This window comes from Chelonia mydas, chromosome 2, assembly GCF_015237465.2.
Source record: "Chelonia mydas isolate rCheMyd1 chromosome 2, rCheMyd1.pri.v2, whole genome shotgun sequence".
In the NCBI taxonomy this organism is placed as follows: Eukaryota; Metazoa; Chordata; order Testudines; family Cheloniidae; genus Chelonia; species Chelonia mydas.
Genome location: NC_057850.1, coordinates 102,031,741 through 102,051,980, shown reverse-complemented (window position 1 = coordinate 102,051,980; position 20,240 = coordinate 102,031,741). Strand labels below are relative to the sequence as shown.

The 20,240-nt window shown below is 43.6% G+C and overlaps 2 protein-coding genes across 2 annotated transcripts in view; one reads left to right on the top strand and one right to left on the bottom strand.

Annotated features, from left to right (window-relative positions):
* The window catches only part of SLC66A2 (solute carrier family 66 member 2), a 122,510-nt gene extending 120,444 nt beyond the window's left edge, over positions 1–2,066 (top strand). Inside the window, exon 6 of the mRNA XM_037892992.2 lies at positions 414–2,066. Coding sequence (XP_037748920.1) covers positions 414–570 — 157 coding nt within the window. The 3' untranslated portion in view covers positions 571–2,066. The remainder of the gene's footprint in view (positions 1–413) is intronic.
* KCNG2 (potassium voltage-gated channel modifier subfamily G member 2) overlaps positions 1–20,240 on the bottom strand; it is a 75,483-nt gene that overhangs the window by 4,451 nt on the left and 50,792 nt on the right. The window contains 2 exon segments of the mRNA XM_043540011.1: positions 18,509–18,928; positions 18,930–19,334. Of these exon segments, the coding sequence (XP_043395946.1) occupies positions 18,509–18,928; positions 18,930–19,265 (756 nt within the window). The 5' untranslated portion in view covers positions 19,266–19,334.

The following is a 20,240-nucleotide window of genomic DNA, read 5'->3' as shown; positions in this document are numbered from 1 at the left end:
CAAGTTGGTCCTGACCTTGTCTACGAACATGCTAGGATATTTGTGCATGTAAACAGATGTGTCCCCACATACACCATATCCCTCTTTAACTGTACAGCTGGCAACTTACAGACATCTTTTACTATGTAGGGCCATGGTCATAACTTTTTTATCTATGGAGGCCTTTATAATGTCTTCTTCAATTTGATTTTTGTAACCCTTTCTTTTCTCCACATCCCAGTGCAGCGAAGCACATACTCCTCACGGCAGACTATTTCCTGTCTGGATTCAAAGACTCAACCATCATCCCTTAAAAATTATCTATCTTAGGAGAAAAAAATTAAGTGGGAATTTTCCCCATTGGTAAACCTGGGATTTCTTTGTTGTTTTTTCTATTTAGTTGATAAGTTTTGTAACCCCCATTTCCTTCCCAGGTTACACAGAAGACGGCAACTCTCACATGCTGCTTGGAAGCCTTATGTCATTAAGGATAACGGAGAACCTTGGGACCACAGCTGCGAGGGGGAATTAGATGGGTATCCTCTAGTCACCCCTCTGCAGTATTCCTATTACTCTTATGAATATTTATAGGTGGTGGTGCCACACAGGGCCAGGCACTGTGTACATTGGTGGGTGTACCTCCGTTGCCTCCAGGAACAAAAATATAAATAATGGCTCTTATGCAGACAATAAACGTCCAAAATAAAACCAATGCAATTTTACTTAAAATTTATCCTAACGACATACAATAGGAAGTGCAACCTGTTAATGTAGCTTAAGCTCTTAGTGCTGCAAGGGAAGAGCTAATGGCTGCACCTTCTAACAGCAAGCTGCAACATAACCCTAACCAACACTCATGGGTGGTGGGTGGAGCCCCCCTTCGGGGAGGCTAGCACCGGCTCCGCCCCTTCTGCCCATTCCCCGAGCCCCCTTCCCTCCCTTTGGCTGGAGGAGCTCCCAGCAGGCCGAAGCCCTGAGACCCCCGGGCCGGAGTCCCAGGCCAACTGCAGCCGGGCCATGCCTCCCCTCCGCGGATCCCAAGTCATCTGGACAATAGCGTGTGTCTCTCAGACACTCCTCCGGGAGAAGCTTTGCTATGCCCCATGCAGGCTCCGGGGTGGCTGAAGAGTCCAGGGGCTGAAGCTGAATAGCACATACTGCCTCCTCAGCCACTCCAGCACCGGCATGGGGCATAATAAATCAAAAACTTCCCCCCAAAACTCTGCAACTGGGGATCGAGTGGCCACGGCAGTGCAAGGGGAGGCTGAGCCTCCCATGGCCTATTATACCCACCGCCCGTGCCAACACTCTTACAGATAGATCTACCCTGTCCCTAAGTGAGCACTCTCCCTTACACTTCTAGTCCGGGCCCCTCTCTTGCAGCGGTGTGTTGGGCGAGCAGGAGTTCAGGTAGTAGCGGATTAGTCACTGGGCTGACGGGGCCCGTGCGCAGGGGCCCCGGTCAATTGGGGGACCCTGGAAAAAATCCACTGCCACATGGCAGAAGCCCAGAGGCCCAGAAGAAGCACTGGGTGGGGCAAGGCAAGCCCGAGTGCCCCGACCCCAGCTGCGACCCTGGGACCAGAGTAGCTCTTGCTCCCTGCATGGTCTCAGGGCTGGGGGAGCTCTCAGTCCCCACTGCGGTCCAGGGGACATGGCGGGGGGACGACAGAGCTTCTCTGGTCGGGGGGGGGTGCACTGGATGAGGATTTAGGAGATAAGAGTTCAATGCCTGGCTCTGGCACAGAGTTTCTCTGTAAGTCACTTGGACCTAGACCCTCACAGGTATTTAGGCACCTAACTCCTCTTCATCTGCGCCTGAGTCCCCGCATCTTCTGTAAAATCAAGGTAATACTATCAGCTTTTGTCTATTTAGTTTGTAAACTCGCGGTGGCAGGGCCCAGCTCTTACTACTGACCAAAAGAGCTCAGCACAGTGGGTATTCAGGGCTTTTGACAATCTGACTGCAAGGTGTACAGCATCTAGAACAACCAGGTGCTGCCATAATACAAATAAGTAGTCATTACAAATGGATGTGTCCAATATCATTAAGTCTCACGAAGATTAAAAACAATGCAACAAATGTTCTATTGGTCTGCTCCTGATTGGGGTGTGTGTGTGCGCGCGCATAACTCTCCTTACTTGATAAGCTTTGGCTGTCATTTGTTAGAATAGGCATCCTTTTAAGTAAGAGTGCATTTCAATTGCATTTGGCTTCCAGTTCCAAATACTATAATCCTGTTCAGTGAGTTTAGGCCACCTTATTTACTTCATCTGAGCAGCAGCACGAGAGCCAGTAACACAGAGGTTGGAAGCAACAATGAAGAATCTTTTTAATCATAGAATATCAGGCTTGGAAGGGACCTCAGGAGGTCATCTAGTCCAACCCCCTGCTCAAAGCAGGACCAATCCCCAATTTTTGCCCCAGATCCCTAAATGGCCCCCTCAGGGATTGAACTCACAACCCTGGGTTTAGCAGGCTAATGCTCAAACCACTGAGCTATCCCCTTCCCATCCATCCTTCTGTATGCCTCAGTAAATGCTGGGTCCTGAGCAGCAGTGAAGAGAACTGAGTTCAGTTGCACTGCAGTACACCCTGAAGTATGAGGACTGATAGCCCTTGCAATTGTCATCCTCACAAGTGTAAGTGCAGATGCTATAGAAACGAGCCAGATTCTGCTCTGCAGTCTTGCCAGAAAAGAAGCTAACTGTAGCACTTGGAATCTACCAAACACCTGCTTCATATAAACATGGCAGGGACTGAGACAATTCAGACAGGGATTGTTTCCCATAAGGAGCAGCTGTGCAGCACTATAGCGTGTAAATCACCAACAAAACAGAACTCCACTGGGGCTGAGACTGAGTCCATGCCAAAGACATTTCTGTACAGCTTGATCAGCTTCCATGGGGAACGCCAGCACGGAGAATTTGCGCTTTTAGCTGAAAGGAGCTGCCCAAGAGCCATAGGGTGATCTCACAAGGCAGTGAAATTCTGAAATGTTCAGGCAGATGCCCTCCCCCTCCCCTTTTAGGCTGTGCTCCTATAATCACACCTCTCCTGGAACTAGTGGAAAATTAAAACACGAAGCACTTGGGAGCAGGATTGTAATCCAGGATATACAGCATCTGGGACAAGATGTGTTCCTGCCACACCCATCCCTTTCTGTCTTTTTTGTAAAGCTTGTCCCAACATCCTTTTCTAATACTTGCCATTATCATACTCTCTCACACACCTTGTTAGCCTCAGTTTTAAAATCTGATCCCTTGCAACATTTTTTATGCTTGTTTGCCTCCCTCTATTTTATCTCTTCCCTTCCCCATCTTTTTTAGCTTTGTTTGCTCCCCGTTCTTTCCACTTTTTGTTGCTTCTCTTTCATTGCCCTATATTTTTTCTTTATCTGGTTTCCCCTGCCATGATTTCCAGCCCTGTTTTTGTTGTTGTTGTAAAGATGGTTCCTGTCTTCCCACTTTTTTTCCCAAAGTGGGTCTTTCTGATTTTCCTTCTTTCCCCCTTTATCATGCGATGCAAAGGGTCTTCTGGCTTACCTCTGGCTGAATTTGCCAGCCTGCTGCTGCCTTTACCTCTGCCCCAAAATACTGAAATGCTGTCTCTTTCTGCCTTTGCACAGCAGAGAGAGAGCATCTCAAGGTGGCATTGGTAATTCTGTGCCCTTCCCCCACAAAACAAAGGCCCAAGGACAATGCTAACATGTCCTCTCCTGGCTGATGATTTTTCATATCCTGTTCTGAAATCATAGGCTGGTTAGTTTTAGATGTAGCTGACACTATTCTGTTGGTGTCCAGAGGCTGGTGCCGGAATGGGAGAAGCTGTTGTATTCACCAGAATGCAGGACCTTTCACTACCATGACAAAATCTGCCCCCTGTAGTCTCTATTCAGAGCACCATCAGCTAAGTTTCAAATAAATCTTAGGGGATCAAAAGTACTGGGAAGTCCCCCACCTTCATATTGGTCTCTGTGTTTTCCATTTGCATCCAGGAGCAAAGTGCTGGAGAGAGAGAGAGAGAGAGCCAGCGAGCGCGCGCAAGCAGTAGTTGCTGCCAGCGAATGAGAAGTTTGACATTTATTGTAGTCTGTTTCAGCGGAGTCATCCTGCTCGCAAATGACCTACAGGCTGAGTCTGATTGAAAATATTAAATTAGAGCTAGATATTGGCCTAGATGTGCTTTTTTGTACCAAAAAATATAGCCAGCATTGGCAAAGATTCTTCAGTCAGAGAACTGCATTAAAAGGAGTGAAACTCACAAAGGTTCACTCAGTCATTACAGGAAGCATTCATGTTCTGCATTTTTATGGCTATCCCTTTTCTTTATCACAATAACTTGTCACTGCTCCTTTCATGTTGTTGATAACTCTGGGCCTGAATCTGAAAGATGCTGAGCACCTCCCAAAAGATGCTGAGTGCACTCAACTCCTATTGGAAACTCCAGTGCAAGGTGAGAGTGCGGCATCTTTTGGGATTAGATCATACGTAGATTCATAGATTTTGAATCTATGAATGGGCCCATGTGGTCGTCAGTTTGAGGTCCTGCAAAACACAGGCCAGAGAATTTCACCAAGTGATGCCTGCATCAAACTCATAACTTCTGGCTGAGCTAAATCATCTCTGTTAAAAAGACAGCCAGTCTCAATTTGAAGACCCCCCAAGAAACAAGAATCCACTATATCCTTAGGTAAATTGTTCCAGTGGTAAACTGTAAAAAAATTGGCTCTTTATTTCCAGGCTGACTTCAGCTTCCAGCCACTGGATCTCCACTGTCTGCAGTTATGATGCTTTTGTCTGCTAAAGAGTCCTTTTGTCTCTCACTGTAAGGCTGGATTTCAAACCTTGAATCATTCTTGTAGCTCTTTTCTGACCTCTTTCCAACTTGCTAACATTCATAGACAGCGGGTATAATAGGCTAAGCCTCCCCTGCAACACAGCCGCCAACCTACCGCCTTTGAGAGTGCGGACACTTGGACCGTGGTGGCCCCGCCTCTGGTCCGTCCCCACGGTCCGTTCCCGCTTTTCCCCTGTAGTCACATCCGTGTTCCATCTCTTCCCTCCCCTGCTCCACTCCTCTGCCAAGGCCCCCGCCGCTCCTCGCTGAGTCCCTCCCCATCTCCACTTCCCCTGTGGTCCCCCACTCACTGCTCACTGAGTCTTGACTACCTCCTCTCCTCCACCTCCCCTGAGGTCCTCACTGCCCACCGCTTGCTGACTTCCTCCACCCCCCCTCATGACCCCGACCCCGCTCAGGGAAGAGGGGGTGGAGGGACTCAGCAGGCAGTGGGGGTCACGGGGAAGGGAGTGGAGGAGAGGAGGGACTCAGTGAGTGGCGGGGGTCTCAGGGGAGGAGGGTGGAGGGACTCAGCGAGCGGCAGGCGGGGGGGGCGTATTAGGGGAAAGGGGCAGAGTAGAAGAGGGACTCGGCAGGCGGGGGGCCTTGGGAGCAGGAAGACCTAGTGTGAGCAGGGCCTGGTGCGGAGTGTGGGTGGAGCCAGCTGACAGGGTGTGGGGCTATGGTCCAGGTGTAAGGGGCCCTCATTACCAGACAATTCTTTAGAACTGACCCGTCCCCGTCACTATTTACTGCTTTGTCAGTTTTTGTGCCATCTGCAAACTTTACCAGCAATGAGTTTACACTTTATTCCAAATCTTTGATCAAAATATTGAATAGCACTGAGCCAAGAACTGACCCCTAAAAGACCCCACTACAAATGCCCCTGCTGGATCATAATTCCTCCTTTACAATTACTTTTTGAGACCTATCAATCAGCCAGCTTTTAAATTAATTTAATACGAGTCGTATTTACAGCTGCACTGTAGACATACACCAAAACTATTATTTCATCACAGTTAACTTTTTCAGCCAAACTTGTATCTCATCAAAAAGCAGTATCAACTTTGTCTGACATGTCTTTTCCATAAAACCGTGTTGTCTGGCACTAATTATTATGTCATACTTTACTGACTACATCCTACATCAGCTTTTTCATGTTTTTTTCCTGGGATCAATATCAAGCTAACTAGTTATAATTACCTAGATCATCTAATGTGCCATTTTAAAATACTGTCTCATTAGCTTGCTTCCACTTCTCTGTTCCGTTGTTAGGCCTTCGATAAATAATAATGGCAATGGCTAAGCTTTTCCTTTAGGAGTTTTTTTTAAAAAAATTTATTCATTTGTATATTATTCCATTCCTTCTGTCTTGAATTTAAAGGTTTCCTGGGTAGTTCCAAAAGTCTTCAATTTCACACAATTCCATTTCCTTGACCCCACTTATAGCATCTAGAGCAGCTGAAATATAAGTATTTGTAACGTTAAGTGATCTGATGTAATTTGTCTAAGTGCTGCATAGATATTAATCACTTCATTACTGAAGTCCAGTTACATAGGGACTAGCCAAAAACAATCAGCTTCTCTATTCCAGTCCAGTTCTCACATTTTCAGAAAGTAACATCTCCTGGAGCTCTGAGATGAACATGCCCATTTATTTTTCTTGTTCTTCTTCAAGTAAAGGACAGATTTTACCCTTCAAAGCAAGCCAAGGTATGAGTGCAAAAATGCCCAATATTTCCTGTGATATAAATAATGACACCCTGGGATACATTATGATACCCTTACTAGCACTGAATAGCACCTGACAGCACAAGCAGTCCCACTGAAGGCAATGCAAACATTTGTGGAGTATGGATCCTACTCAGGGTGAATAAGGGTATTGCAAATTGGCCTTTTGTACTTTTTAAACTGTGGATGCAGATGAAGGAGACATTGGCATTGGATTTCTTCAAAGACTCCTTGTGTGACCTTGGGTCAGTCACCTGCCTTTGTGCCTCAGTTTCCCATCTCCAGAATGAGAATAAACCCCAGCCTCACCGGGGTGTTGTGAGACTAAATATATTACAGAGTATGAGGTGCTCAGTAACGTGGACCATCTAAGTGTCTAAAACAGATTAAATATGGAGCACATTTTGCTGTTTGTACCACAGTTACACCAAATGTGAATAAGTTTAAAAACACAAGGGTGCTGGTGTTTTTTGCGAAAAGATTCCTGAATGTTTAGTTCTTTATAATGACTGTAATGTATTGTGATATTTTAACATAATATGAAAATGAAAACTTAACAGTGCTTACCAATTATGAGGTAAAATCCATATCTGGGGCTGAAAAGTTCATTAAGCACAGGATATACTTATTACCAAGTTAACAGGAAGCGTACCCCATTGAACCCCTCCTCAGTTATTACTACACTGAAATAATCTGTCCATTTTATCACACCTATGTTCAGATTGGCCACTGCATCCAGAACTTGCCATTCTTATGACCTCAACAAACATGGATCCCCAAGTCTCCTTAAAATTTCCTCAGACTCCTTGTCCTTTGAAGAAAGCTTAGCCCTTTCCCACCCCCACAGAAAGTAATTTCTATTTAAAGTTAAACTGTATGTAATGTTTGAAGTTAAGAGGGAGAGGAGCAGAAGCTGAGGCTGTAATATTTGCTATGAATGGGGAGTTCTGATCATGAGAATTTGCAGAAATTGAGAAATTGTTCCACATGCTCACTCAAAAATGTTATGACCAACACTAAGTGAAACAAAATGCACTCACAGTCCCTAAACTCTCTGTACTGGCTGGAAGAGCTGGCTTTTTCTTTTTCCTGGGGCTACGGCAGGGCTATGTCCTTATGTCGTTTTCGATAGCTGTTGCTCTAGAACAGGGGTGGGCAAACTTTTTGGCCCGAGGGCCACATCAGGCTTGCGAAACTGTATGGCAGGTCGGGTAGGAAAGGCTGTGCCTCCCCAAACAGACTGGCCCCCGCCCCCTATCCGCCCCCTCCCACTTCCCGCCCTGTGACTGCCCCCCTCAGAACTTCCGACCCGTCCAACCCCCCCCCGCTCCTTGTCCCCTCACCGCCCCCACCCGGGACCCCCACCCCTAACCGCCCCCCCCAGGCCCTCCCGGGACTCCCATGCCTATCCAACCCCCCCGTTCCCCATCCCCTGACCGCCCCACCCCGAACCTCCACCCCATCCAACCGCCCCCTGCTCCCTGTCCCCTGACTGCCCCCAGAACCCCCACCGGCTCCCTGCCCCCTTACCATGCAGCTCAGAGCAGCAGGAGCTTGCAGCCCTGCCACCCGGCCGGAGCCAGCCACGCCGCCCGGAAGGAGCGGCGGGCCAGAGTGCTGACGGCGCAGCGAGCTGAGGCTGCGGGGGAGTGGGAACAGCTGGGGAGGGGCTGGGGGCTACCTCCCCAGCCAGGAGCTCAAGGGTTGGGCAGGACGGTCCTGCGGGCCAGAGTTGGCCCATGGGATGTAGTTTGCCCACCTCTGCTCTAGAACCTGTTGATGTTGCTAAGGTTTAAGCTGGTTAAATCAAGGAGGCAGATTACTCTCTGCCAAAAATATGCACTAGCGTGCCATTTTGTTGTTTTTTAAGGGGACAGACAAAGAACACAAGGGGGAGAAACAGGAAAAAAACCTAGAACTGTGGCTGCTTCAAGAGGACAGTGATTGCTAAATATGATGGATGATTATTACACAGCACTTTATCTACAAAGTGCTTTACCAACATTAGCTATTTACCCCCACATCATTTTCTACTCATGAGCAGCCCGCTCCAAAACTGCAGAAGTGGCTCTCTCTGAAAATGACTCACAAGGGAGATCCATGAGTGCAGTGCTATTTGGATAAGTTGGTGTCTTCCAGCCATCTTGAGTCCCCGGCAGTGGAGTGCAGGACAGTGGCCAGACAGGCCACTTCTGCTGTACCGGTGCTTTGTGGGACAGAAGTGAGAGAACTCTTTACACCAACTCTGTTTCCCTAGACAGTGAGAGAACCCTTTACACCAACTCTGTTTCCCTAGACATCAGATGCATCCACACTGGGGATCAGTGGAGCTAATGGTGATAGACACTGTAACATTGACAGCTGGAGGTGGAAGCCCACTACAGAATAGGATGACCAGGAAACCGAAAGACAGACATGAAGGAAAGAGTAATATAGGTATTTCTTACATGTGAAGGGCTGAATCATTGTGATGATTCACAGAAAAGCACACTACTGTTTCCAAAAGACATAATCACAACTCCCTGCGCCTTGCCATGAAAAATCTGGCCATTGGTATTGTAATATGTGCAGATTCTGTGGGGTTCAGACAAAAGAATCTCATCAAACAGTTGGAAACAATGTTAAAGTTTTGGATTTACAGCCTGGAGGTTGCCTGGGTTTTAGAATTTTGTTTGTGACTCATGGAATACAGCCCTCACTTCCATGACTGCTTTTAGACATGGTAGAGTAATTCAAACTGGAACTTTCACAGCAAACTTCTCTGATTGTCAGGTGTGGAGACAGGAGACCACATCAAGATGATGCAAGCATAAAATTCTTTGATTAGAATTTGTAAAGGTTTTATGCAATGCATCTTTTACAATCTGAGATGGCCTCATTTGACAGAAGAAAAAAAAAATCTGTGCTCTCCTTCACTCAGTAACCAAGCTGGTCAGATCAGACACATCAGAAATGTCAATTTTGTATGCACGTGCACCTGAACAGCAACCAAAAATACAACTTGTTATTTATTACAGGTATTACTGTAACACCCAGAGGCCAGGGCCTCATTATACTAGGCACTGTACAAACATATCAGAGAGAGATTTCAGAGTAACAGCCGTGTTAGTCTGTATTCGCAAAAAGAAAAGGAGTACTTGTGGCACCTTAGAGACTAACCAATTTATTTGAGCATAAGCTGTAGCTCACGAAAGCTTATGCTCAAATAAATTGGTTAGTCTCTATGGTGCCACAAGTACTCCTTTTCTTTTATCAGAGAGAGAGTCTCTGCCACAGAAAGTTTACAATCTATGTGTATGACTATAGACAACAGATGGCTAAACCAAACAGATAGGGGAGCCCAAAGGAAATAAGAAGACAAACTTTTGTTTAGGTCTGAGGGACGCTGAGATTTAAAGGATGCTGTCAATGGGCTTCAGGCTCATAAACTGGAGTTTATGTAAGTTTTACAAAAACATAATACAAACAAAAATATTGTCATGAAATTTATAAAAAATGAACACTTGTTAAATTAAAATATTCCTCTGAGCAATAACCTCACTGAGCAAGCACATCAGAACTAGAAAGGGAAAGTTACTCTCACCAGTTAGTTTCATTGTCCACAGAATCACAGAAATTAGAGATGGAAGAGACATAATTGGTCATTTGGTCCCTCCCCGGCTTCCAGCTAGTATAGGACTGAATTGTCTAAGGCAAGTGAAATACAAAAAGCAAACGAACAACATGAATGGTAACAAGTAAATTAAAACAGAACAATTATTTCATCTGAAAGAATATTTTGTTATTACACCTCAGTGTTATTGTACTCAGATATCACAGTGATGAATGTGCTATACAGCTGGGATTTTCAAACAAGACAAAGGGAGTTGAATTAAGTCTAAAATCCCACTCTACATGCCTAGACACTGTAGACAATATATGTAATATGGGTAAAGGTATTTTTTTAAAATATGAGTGTTACGTTCACTGTGTCTCAACTTCTAAAACATGCTGTTCGATAAAGAAATGAATAAAATGAACTGCATTTTTATTAAGACTCCTACTAATGAAAGCAGAGCACCAAGGTATCACAAAGAGGTGCTGGTCTAATAGTTATGAACAAGATGGGATTTAATGCAGCTGGGAGCCAAGGGAAAACAGTTGTATATCAGAGAGAGAGAGAGAGAGATTAATAGAGGGCCTCATAAAGAGTCTGAAGTGGAGTGTTCCCTTGAGATAGAAAATGCTAAGGGTAATTGCTATTTCATCTTTCTACATTATTTTTCATTAAAACAAATAAAGGGTTTAACCTAAAAATGACAGGAGCTCTAGATCTAAAAATACACTAATATAGTGAGGCTCATGAGACAATCTGACACTATTTGTGCAACAAATACTTGGCCTTTCTGACATTCTACAGTCCTGAATAGTTCTAATTCTGACCCATTTAAAGTACATCAGAATATAACTTAGAAATCTAAACAGTTCAACAACAGGAACTGCCTTAACGTCTGAAATTAATTTTTTGTTGGGTATCTTTTGTGAAATAAGGTTTCCAGTCACATATTATTTGACTCACATTCACAAAATACATCTATTCCCAATCCTGACCGCTGAGGGTAGGGCATACAGTGTGTGTAAATTAAACCCAAAAGGTTAAACAGTCTCAGCTCTCTGTATAGTATAAGGTATTATTAACTTGACTAGTAGCTGAAAGCCTGTGCAGGGTGTGGCAGTTGAGCCAAGTAATCCACCATCTGTGCGGTCTCCCTCTTACAACCAATTAAATTGTTGCATGCAAACTAACTGTAGAGTTAGGGTGGGGATTGGTTGAATTACCTCTGATATCACAATGGTTTAGGACTCTTGGCATGTACACACAAATAGGTATACATTTGAAACGCCAAAATAGCTGAGAACTTAAAACTGGATGGTAACAGATTGTGAATTCCAGCGATGATTGAACCAGATGATACTTTGAACCAAAAAGAGCTCTCAGGCGTGCTTATAGCTGTTTCCATCGTTTCACACTGACTGTACAGAAATTTTAGGCTATGGAGTGACACAGAGTAACAATCCTGGAATCTTCTTATATATTTATGAGTCTCTCTGTTATAACACGGTCTCCAATTCAAGGCTACTGAACTGTAACTTTCTATTAGAATTTTTCTAATTACAACAGCTCCATGTGATAACACCAAGCGTAGAGAAGAAGAAAGCATAGGTCTGATTTGCCTCTGCCATTTTTATACAGATGTAACTCAAGTGACTGCATTGGAGTTCCCCTGGCTTAAACCAACATGAGAAGAGAACCCTACCCAGCGTGTGTGTGTGTGGTCATGGGACATCTTTAATCCTAGTGCTGGAGTGGGAAGAAATGAAAATCTAGTTATGTTGAAAGATAATTTTTTTAAATGTTCTTGACATTTTGCTTATTTTAGCAGCAGTATTCTTAGAAATGCAAACTAATCTCCCTAAAGAACAAAAGGGCAAACAAAACCAATTGAAAAGCCAATATATAAATGCCTATTGACTATTGTATAATTTACACTGAGCCACCTATAAACACTTGTTATTTTGGATCATCCCAGACAAAGGATACAAAGTGCAAGTGGGTCTCCCCTTTGAGAAAACAGGTGTATATGCCCAATGTAAACTCTCTGTGTTTTGCTACTATTCTTCCCAAAGGAAAGATATCCCGTAGAAGAAGTAAGCTTCCTTCTTTATGTATGTTTTTATGGCTTAAGGCTCCTCACCAAGAACAAAAGAACAGGCCTAGTGTGGCAACCCAATGGTATTTGATTGTTTCTCTTCATACCCTTGGTTTCTCAGCATTGCTTTTGCTTTGATGCATTAATGATCATTTTAAGATTTCTCTGACATATTAACCACATGCCTTGAGTGACTCTATTCTTGCCAGGTTTCAGCAGCCATGTTAGTCTGTATTCGCAAAAAGAAAAGGAGTACTTTTGGCACCTTAGAGACTAACCAATTTATTTGAGCATAAGCTTTCGTGAGCTACAATGAGCTGTAGCGCACGAAAGCTTATGCTTAAATAAATTGGTTAGTCTCTAAGGTGCCACAAATACTCCTTTTCTTCTATTCTTGCCATTACTTTAGTATGTTAGTAAGTTGCCTTAAGGATATTATATGCCTACAATGCCATAAAGATATCATATGCCTCTAACTATTTTTGTGTCTTGGAGATACTTTGTGTAGTTGTCTTGAAAGAACTCACTGACTGAGGGTTATTGCTATGCATTTGACTCAGAAGTACATTTTCCTTAAGAAGTTTTCCCCTTTAAATTAAGCACAGGCCTTGTGCAGAAGTCTTCCAATAGACTACTTTAAATTAAATAGCCCACTGTCACTTTTAGCAGATTTACTTGATTCTCTTTCTAGTTTTCTTTTCTTTGAATATTTGAAATCTCTCTTTTTCCTAAACATTTCAGGAGTGATCATTATGTATATTGTTGGTGGGTTTTTTCCAACATAAAGATTAACTTGAAAAATCTGGAAAAGATAGTAAGTGTCCTAGTGTAAGTCAAGATTAGTATCTGGAGGTAAAAAGTAATCTAGAACCCAATTCTGCCACGCTTTTTGATAACTGAGCAGTATCTGAAGTCAATGGAACTATTTGCAGTGGAAGGTACTATTCAGCATGAATAACGGTGGCAGAATCTGACCCTTACTAAGAAAAAAAAATTAAGTGTGAAAATAGCAACCCAGTGCTATCTACCCCTCTGCAGAACCACAAGGGATTGCTATCATCATCTAGAGCACATCTGAAATATGCAGAAAAAATTATGAATGATTATTTTTGCATATTTTTCTTAAAAGTGTGCTGGCATCCAATTAATGGAATAACTCTCCAAATAATCCCATCTGTTCAACTGAAACTGCACAGATGATAATTACTTTTGATTTCTAAGGCTGTGATCCTGCATCTGTAAGAAGTCACATTGACTTCCAGGGGATACCACAGGGGTGTAATGGAGTGTCGAAGATCAGGTTCTAAGTAAATATGCTCAAGCATTTGTTTTCCGTTATCAGTTCCTTCCTTTTTTCCTGCAGCAGTAATAGGATGGATGTATGACTTATCAGCAGGAAGAGGGTTCTCTTGGTGGGATAAACCTTTCACTCTCAGAGTTCATCCACTCAGGAATAAGACTGGTGCATTGTAAAACAGTGTACCTGTCTTGATATCTCTGACATATAAATACAACAATAATAATTCCAGCTAGATAGCCTGAGTCGGAGAGTACAGCATGTCCTTGAAAGAATATTTAGTGTTTGTTTATTCCCTGTCCAGAAGGAATGTAGACACATTTTCTCCCTGTAAGGAGATTCCAAACCAGGCCTAGGATCTATCCTTGGGTACAAATTTTAAACTGTACACAAGCAACAGCATGCAAGGTGGTTAACACGCTTTACTGTTACTTGCTAAGCTCCATCAGTGTGCTGCGCCATGTACAAACAAGAGGAAGTCACTGCTCCTGCCAGAGGAGTTTACAATCCAAGGCCCTGATCCTACAAGTTATTCCTTGTGGGCAGACTCCTGCAACGAGGTGGAGACTCACTGAAGTGAACAAGGCTCCAACTCCTGCAGAATCTGTTGCCAGCTAGGGGCCTATATGAGACACAAAGCTTTACATCGGTAGGTCTTTAAAGTACAAAAGTGGAATATTTTCTGTACTTCGTCGTTGTCGTCCCCCACCTGTGTTTCAAGGAAAACAAAGAAGAATGTTGTGTTTTCCATACACACTAGAGAGATCATGTGTTTTCAGATTGAATGACTTTTATTTTAGATTGAGGAAAACAAAGAACAAATCTCCATGAGAGAGCAAAATGTATGTTGCTCAAACTGAAAGAGCAGCTGAACTGAACTGAAATGGGTTCTCCAAAATGAAGCATCAGCAGCAAGCCAGGCAAACACAATAAAAATGAGGTATACCCAGAAAACAGTCATGATAGTTACATAACTGTGTACTGAACATCTCACACACACCGGTGTGAAAAATACTGGAGAAAGCCTGTTTTTGAAAGGGACAGCACCCACAATGTTTTCTTCGTGGCATAAAACTGTACTTTTGTATTACTGAGTATGAAAGATTATTTATTGCTGACATGCAGGAAGAAGTGCATCCTATATTGACTTGATACAGGACTTGGGATATTCAGTGTGAAATAAAGGACAGGTGCTCACATCACCTATCCCCCATCCTGGGGCTCTACCTCTAATAAAACAAAGCACTTTACCACACCCATAGCCCTTCCACAACCCCTTTTCAATGTGAGTGATAGAACAATGCCTACTTCCAGGAGCATCAGTAATTCATAATGTAAGGCCAGAAAGGACCATTACATCATCTAGGGCTGACCTCCTGTACATCACAGGCCATTAAATTTCACCCAATTATTTCTGTATTGTCCCAATTACTCATGTGTTTGACTAAAGCATGATTTGTGTTTGGCTAAATCATGTCTTTCAGAAAGGCATTCGTTCTTGACTTGAAGACACTGAAATGATGAATCCACCACTTCCCTTGGTAATGTGTTTCAATGGGGGTTAATCACCCTCACTGTTAAAAACTTGTGCCTAATTTCTAATTTGAATTTGTCTGGCTTCAGTTTCCAACCGTTATTTCTTTTTATGCCTGTCTCTGCTAGATTAAAAAGCCCTAGTACTCAGTATTTTCTTTATGTGCATTTTCTTGTACACACTATGGATCAAGTCACCTCTCAAGCTTCTTTTTAATACATTAAATAGATTGAACTCCTCAAGTCTCTCCCTGTAAGGCATTTTCTCTATCCCTCGAGTAATTTTTGTGGCTCTTTTTTGCACCTTCTTCAATTTTTACCATCTTTAAAAAAAATGTGGACCTCAAAACTGTACGCAGTATTGCATTGTCTGTCTCACCAATTCCATACATGGAGGTAAAAATCACCTCTCTATTTCTAGTCCCATTTATACGTCCAAGGATCACATTATCCCTTTTTGCTACAGCACCACACTGGCAGCTCACACTGAATTGCCTGTCCACATAACCTCTAAATCCTTTTCAGAGACACTGCTTTCCAGGATACAGTCTCCAATTCTGTAGGTCTGGCATGCATTACTTGTTCCTAGGTATATAACTCTGCATTTGGCTGCATTAAAAAAACAACAACACTTTGCATGGGCCCAACTTACGAAGCCATCCAGACTGTTCTGTATGATTGCCCATTCCTCATCATTATTTTCCTCTCCACCAATCCTTGTGTCATCTGCATATTTTATCAGCAGTGATTTACATTTATTTCCCGATCATTGATGAAAATGTTGAATAGCAAAAGGCCTAGTATCAATCTATGTGAAACCCCATTAGAAACATCCCCACTCAGTGAGGATTCCCCTCTGCTGGCGAGTTGCTGACATGTGTCAGTTGGTCAATTCTTAAGCCATTTAATGTATGCTGTCCTGATATTGTATACTGCTAGTTTTATCATTGGAATGTTGTGTGGTACCTCAGTCAAATGCCCTAGAAAAGTCAAGTATTTTACATCTATGTGACATTACTGAAAACTTCATGCTCCCCAACAAACGCCTTTCAACCAGGCACCCCACTCTCTGTAACAGCTCTTCCTCACTGTAAGAGTGGAGACCAATTCCTGCCATGTGACAATCACAGGGGTATGACTTTTTATAACCTTTACTCACAACAGGTAATTAGGAACAGGAAATAAAGATCAATCTGTTACCGGCACCCCCCCGTGTCACACCTTTATTGCACTCAAGGGAAGCAGTATTTCCTGTAGATTGGAAATAAGAGACTGGCAGTCAAGATTTCCAGGTTATATTCTCAACTCTGACCACCCATTGTGTGACCTTGGTCAAATTACTTAACTTCTCCATGTCTCAGTTTCTCCCATGTATTAAAAGGAGCTAATATCCATCTTTGAAATGTGCTATGAGATGTTTGATTACAAGGTGCTGGAGAAGTGTTATTAGTGGGAGGACAGGCAGAGGAAAGAAGGGAAGAAAGGCCAGTTTGGAACTCTTCTTCCAAGAGCCCAACCTACCCCACTTCTCAGAGGCCAGAAAACCCTCCCTTCATCTTGACATAGTGTTCCCTGTTGTCTCAGTCTTGACACAGTGTTTCTTAGTGGTCCAGCCAAGCCCTAACAAGCTACCCAGTCCCAGCCCTGCTACAAGACTAGTGCTGAGAATTATTCTGCAGATTACTGTTAAGCTCAAACTCATTTTATTTAGTAGTAGCATGGACAGGGCTTTCCCAGTGAGATGGATTCATCCTGCATCCATTTGCTGTAGAAACTCTCCCTCAAAATCTAGAGCACTCTGCAGACAATAGTGGCTAGTGGTTAACTAATTGTCATAGGCCATTTTTAGTGGATTTTGTTTGACTTTGCTTATTTAAAGGTATTGAGTTTTTCAGTTCCACAAGGTGTATCTAAAATACAAATTAAGGAAGTTCAGTTTTCTTGCATCTACTGGCTTTTGAAACTATGATTTGTTTTAACTATCAGAACAAATTGGCTTTAGCTACTATCCTAAAATGTTCATTTTAGGAGAAAAAAAGCTTGTAAAACAAGATCATTCTAACAAAACAACAATTAAAAAAACCAGACCAGGTGTTTTGCATGGTTTTTCTTAGCAGGAAGTAATATTGTTCCATGGGTCTGACTCTAAATTCAACACCTCTGATGAACATGGCTACCTGATAATGTCCTGTGCATACCATACCAGCAGAGGATGGATTTTAATTGTGTATGAAGTACTCATAAAAACACAGCACAGAACTCTCTGGAATTTCTGGGGAGCTGAGGGCGCACAGCACCCTGTGGGATGGGGTGCTAGGAGAAGTAGTGGTTTCTGGAGATTTTTACCATGAGGAGAGCTTGGTACAGAAGTGTGTTTACGCTGACAGAGCCTGATGGGATGAAGTGCTGTTGAAACAGGCGACTGGTCAGGTTTGTGTTAAATGACCACTGGGCTGGAAAACAAGCACAAACATTAAGTGGCTTGTTTGGTTGTGAGTAAAATATCCATCCACTTACACTGTAATCATGCTCTGCCCAAAGCCTCAGAGACAAGAGAACTTTTCCGAAGCTTCTCCCCCACCTTCAACCCCTCACCTGCAATGCTCCATCATCCCATTCGATCTTTTGTTTTCACACATTTCAATGTAAAAATTAAAGGCTGCATCCTGCAATCTTCAAGCAAAACTCTCACTGACTTTAATGGGACTAACCCCAGGAATCTGGGCTACCCACATGAGTAAGAGACCGGACCCTAAGGACCTGCACTGAAAATGAAGAATATATAAAGTGATTGATTTTCAAAGGTGCAGGGCACCCACAGCTCCCACTAGCATCAATTGGCACTATGAGTGCTCAGCACATTTGAAAATTAAGGCACATGAGGGTATGTTCTGTTTCTCTTGTCCAGGGGCTGCCTCAGCTCCCCTGAGCCCTTTGCCTCCTCCTCCAGGAGGATATTTTTTCAGTTAAGTTCCTTACAAAGAGTTGTTAATAATTTAAAAAAGCAAAATATTTAAAGTATTTTTTAGGAAAAGGCAGAACTGACAATCTAGAGACAGACACAGCTAATAATCCAACGTCAAAAATAGTGAACCTGAAGCAAGGTTCATCTGTATAATAATGAGAGAACAAATAATTGTTATTCTAGCATCTGTTTTGTGGTGGTGGCACGCATGCATTCTGGGAGAAAATTCTGTATTGCTGTAAACTGGCACATCGCCATTGACAAAGCAGAGGATTTGGATTGCCTCAGCTAGACTAACAATAAAATAATGCTCTCCTACACCAGACTGCACTCCACATCATAAATACTGCAGACAGTATCTGAATGACTTTGTCCTTGATCTTTCCAGATGAGACACGACAAAATAGCTTACATAGTGTGTTTTGCTGTTGATAAAGTATAGTATAAGAGTTGCCATTGAAGGCTGCACTCACCCGATCTTCCTCTTCTCGGAGATCTGGCATGGTGCTGATACAGAGACTGACAGCAGTGATAGCAACAAAGGAGACTGATATACAAGCAAAGATCTTTCCTGGGATCCCTGAGTGAGGGTTCTCCACCATATCCCTGAGCTTTCTCATGCACAAACCCAAACGGCTATTGTCCTGGAAGGCACACTGCGGCGTTTCATTAACTATCATCTCCCTCTCATACAGCATGGCCTCGGCTGCCTCCTCCTCCTTCTGTTGCAATCTTTTCTTACAGCACCACTCCAGGTGTTCCTCTTCTATCCCCCAATACACCAGCTCCTCTTGGAAAGAGAGGGCACACATCTCCCTTAGAAGCCTCAGCTTCCCAGCTGTCAGGAAAGTCATGATGGTCCTGAAGGCACAAGGGTTACGATCGAAAAAAAAACTCATTGCAGCTGACATCATAATCATCACAGATGTCCATGATCTCATCATAGTTGTTACAAGATTTTAGTTTTCCAAGCCTGGTCAAAGGGCAGTTCTCCAGCGTGGTCCACGGAATCCTGTATTTAATGCCACCTACATTGATGATCACATGCCTGGTTCGGTCCTCTAGATGGGCCAAGCAGCACAAGTCTTCCCCAGGGTGAAGAAGCTTGGCTTTTTTGTAGAAGAACCCTTTCTTGGTCTGTACCTCGCACAGGTTTTCCAAATTGTTGTAGGAATAAGAAGTGAACTTGGGATCTGCGTTCCCGGTGAGCAATGCCATTTCCTGATACATTTATTATGTCCATGGAGGTATCCGATCTACTCAGAGGAAGAGATTATAAAGTGGAGACAAGTGGCCAGTCTGCAAAAGGAAATTTAAAAATGACAATTAGGGCTTCAGTAGAGAAAAGCAATTCCACAACAATGTTTTCTCCGCAATTTTTAAAATTTGGTTTGCATTTTAGGATGAGTCTTTTAGGACCCACTCTGCTTTCATCCCCCTACCTTGAGACCGAGAAGCACTCCTCACAGCAATCAAATAGAAAGCTGGGTCCATGCCTCTGGAGCCTACTATGCAGCTCCAAGCGATGACCAAAAGGGAGTGTGTGTAATGCATCATCATTGTGACCCACTCCTTTCTAGAGGAGGAGTAATGCCCCAGCCAGTCCATCAAGGGGCGGAGGGGGGGGGGAAGAGTTTGTGTGGCAGCACGTTAAAATGGAAATCACCATTGGCCTGGGTGTCTGACAGGTTATCAGATAAGGCTTTGTTGAAAGACCTTTTATTTATTCTGACAAATCCAGAGGATGCATCTACTATGGTATAATCCAGTGGTGAGAGTGCAAACCTCTTTCACAATCAGTGTTCATCTACTGATATGGTTCAACTACTTTTCAATTAACATGGCTGTGACAGGGTGCTGGGTAAGGAGTGCTTAACCAGCCCCCTGCCATGCGAGCCCCAATTCAGGGGAGTAAATTGGAGTTGGCTGAATAGGCCTGTGCCTGCCTGGAAACTAGCAACAGCTGCCAGCCTAATTAGCCAGGGGCTATGAAAGGGCTGTGAGGGTGGGGAGAAAGGGAAAAAGAGAAAGTGAGAGAGAGAGAGAGAGAGGCAGGCTGGCCGGCCGGCCGGCCGGCGGGCCGGCCGGAAGGGCGGCTCTGGTCTGCTGCTTGTAAAGCCTGGCTGCAGGGCTTTCCTTACCCATATGCAAACTACGCAACTGTGTAGGTCACCAGGAAATTTGGGGCACCACATTTCCTGGTGT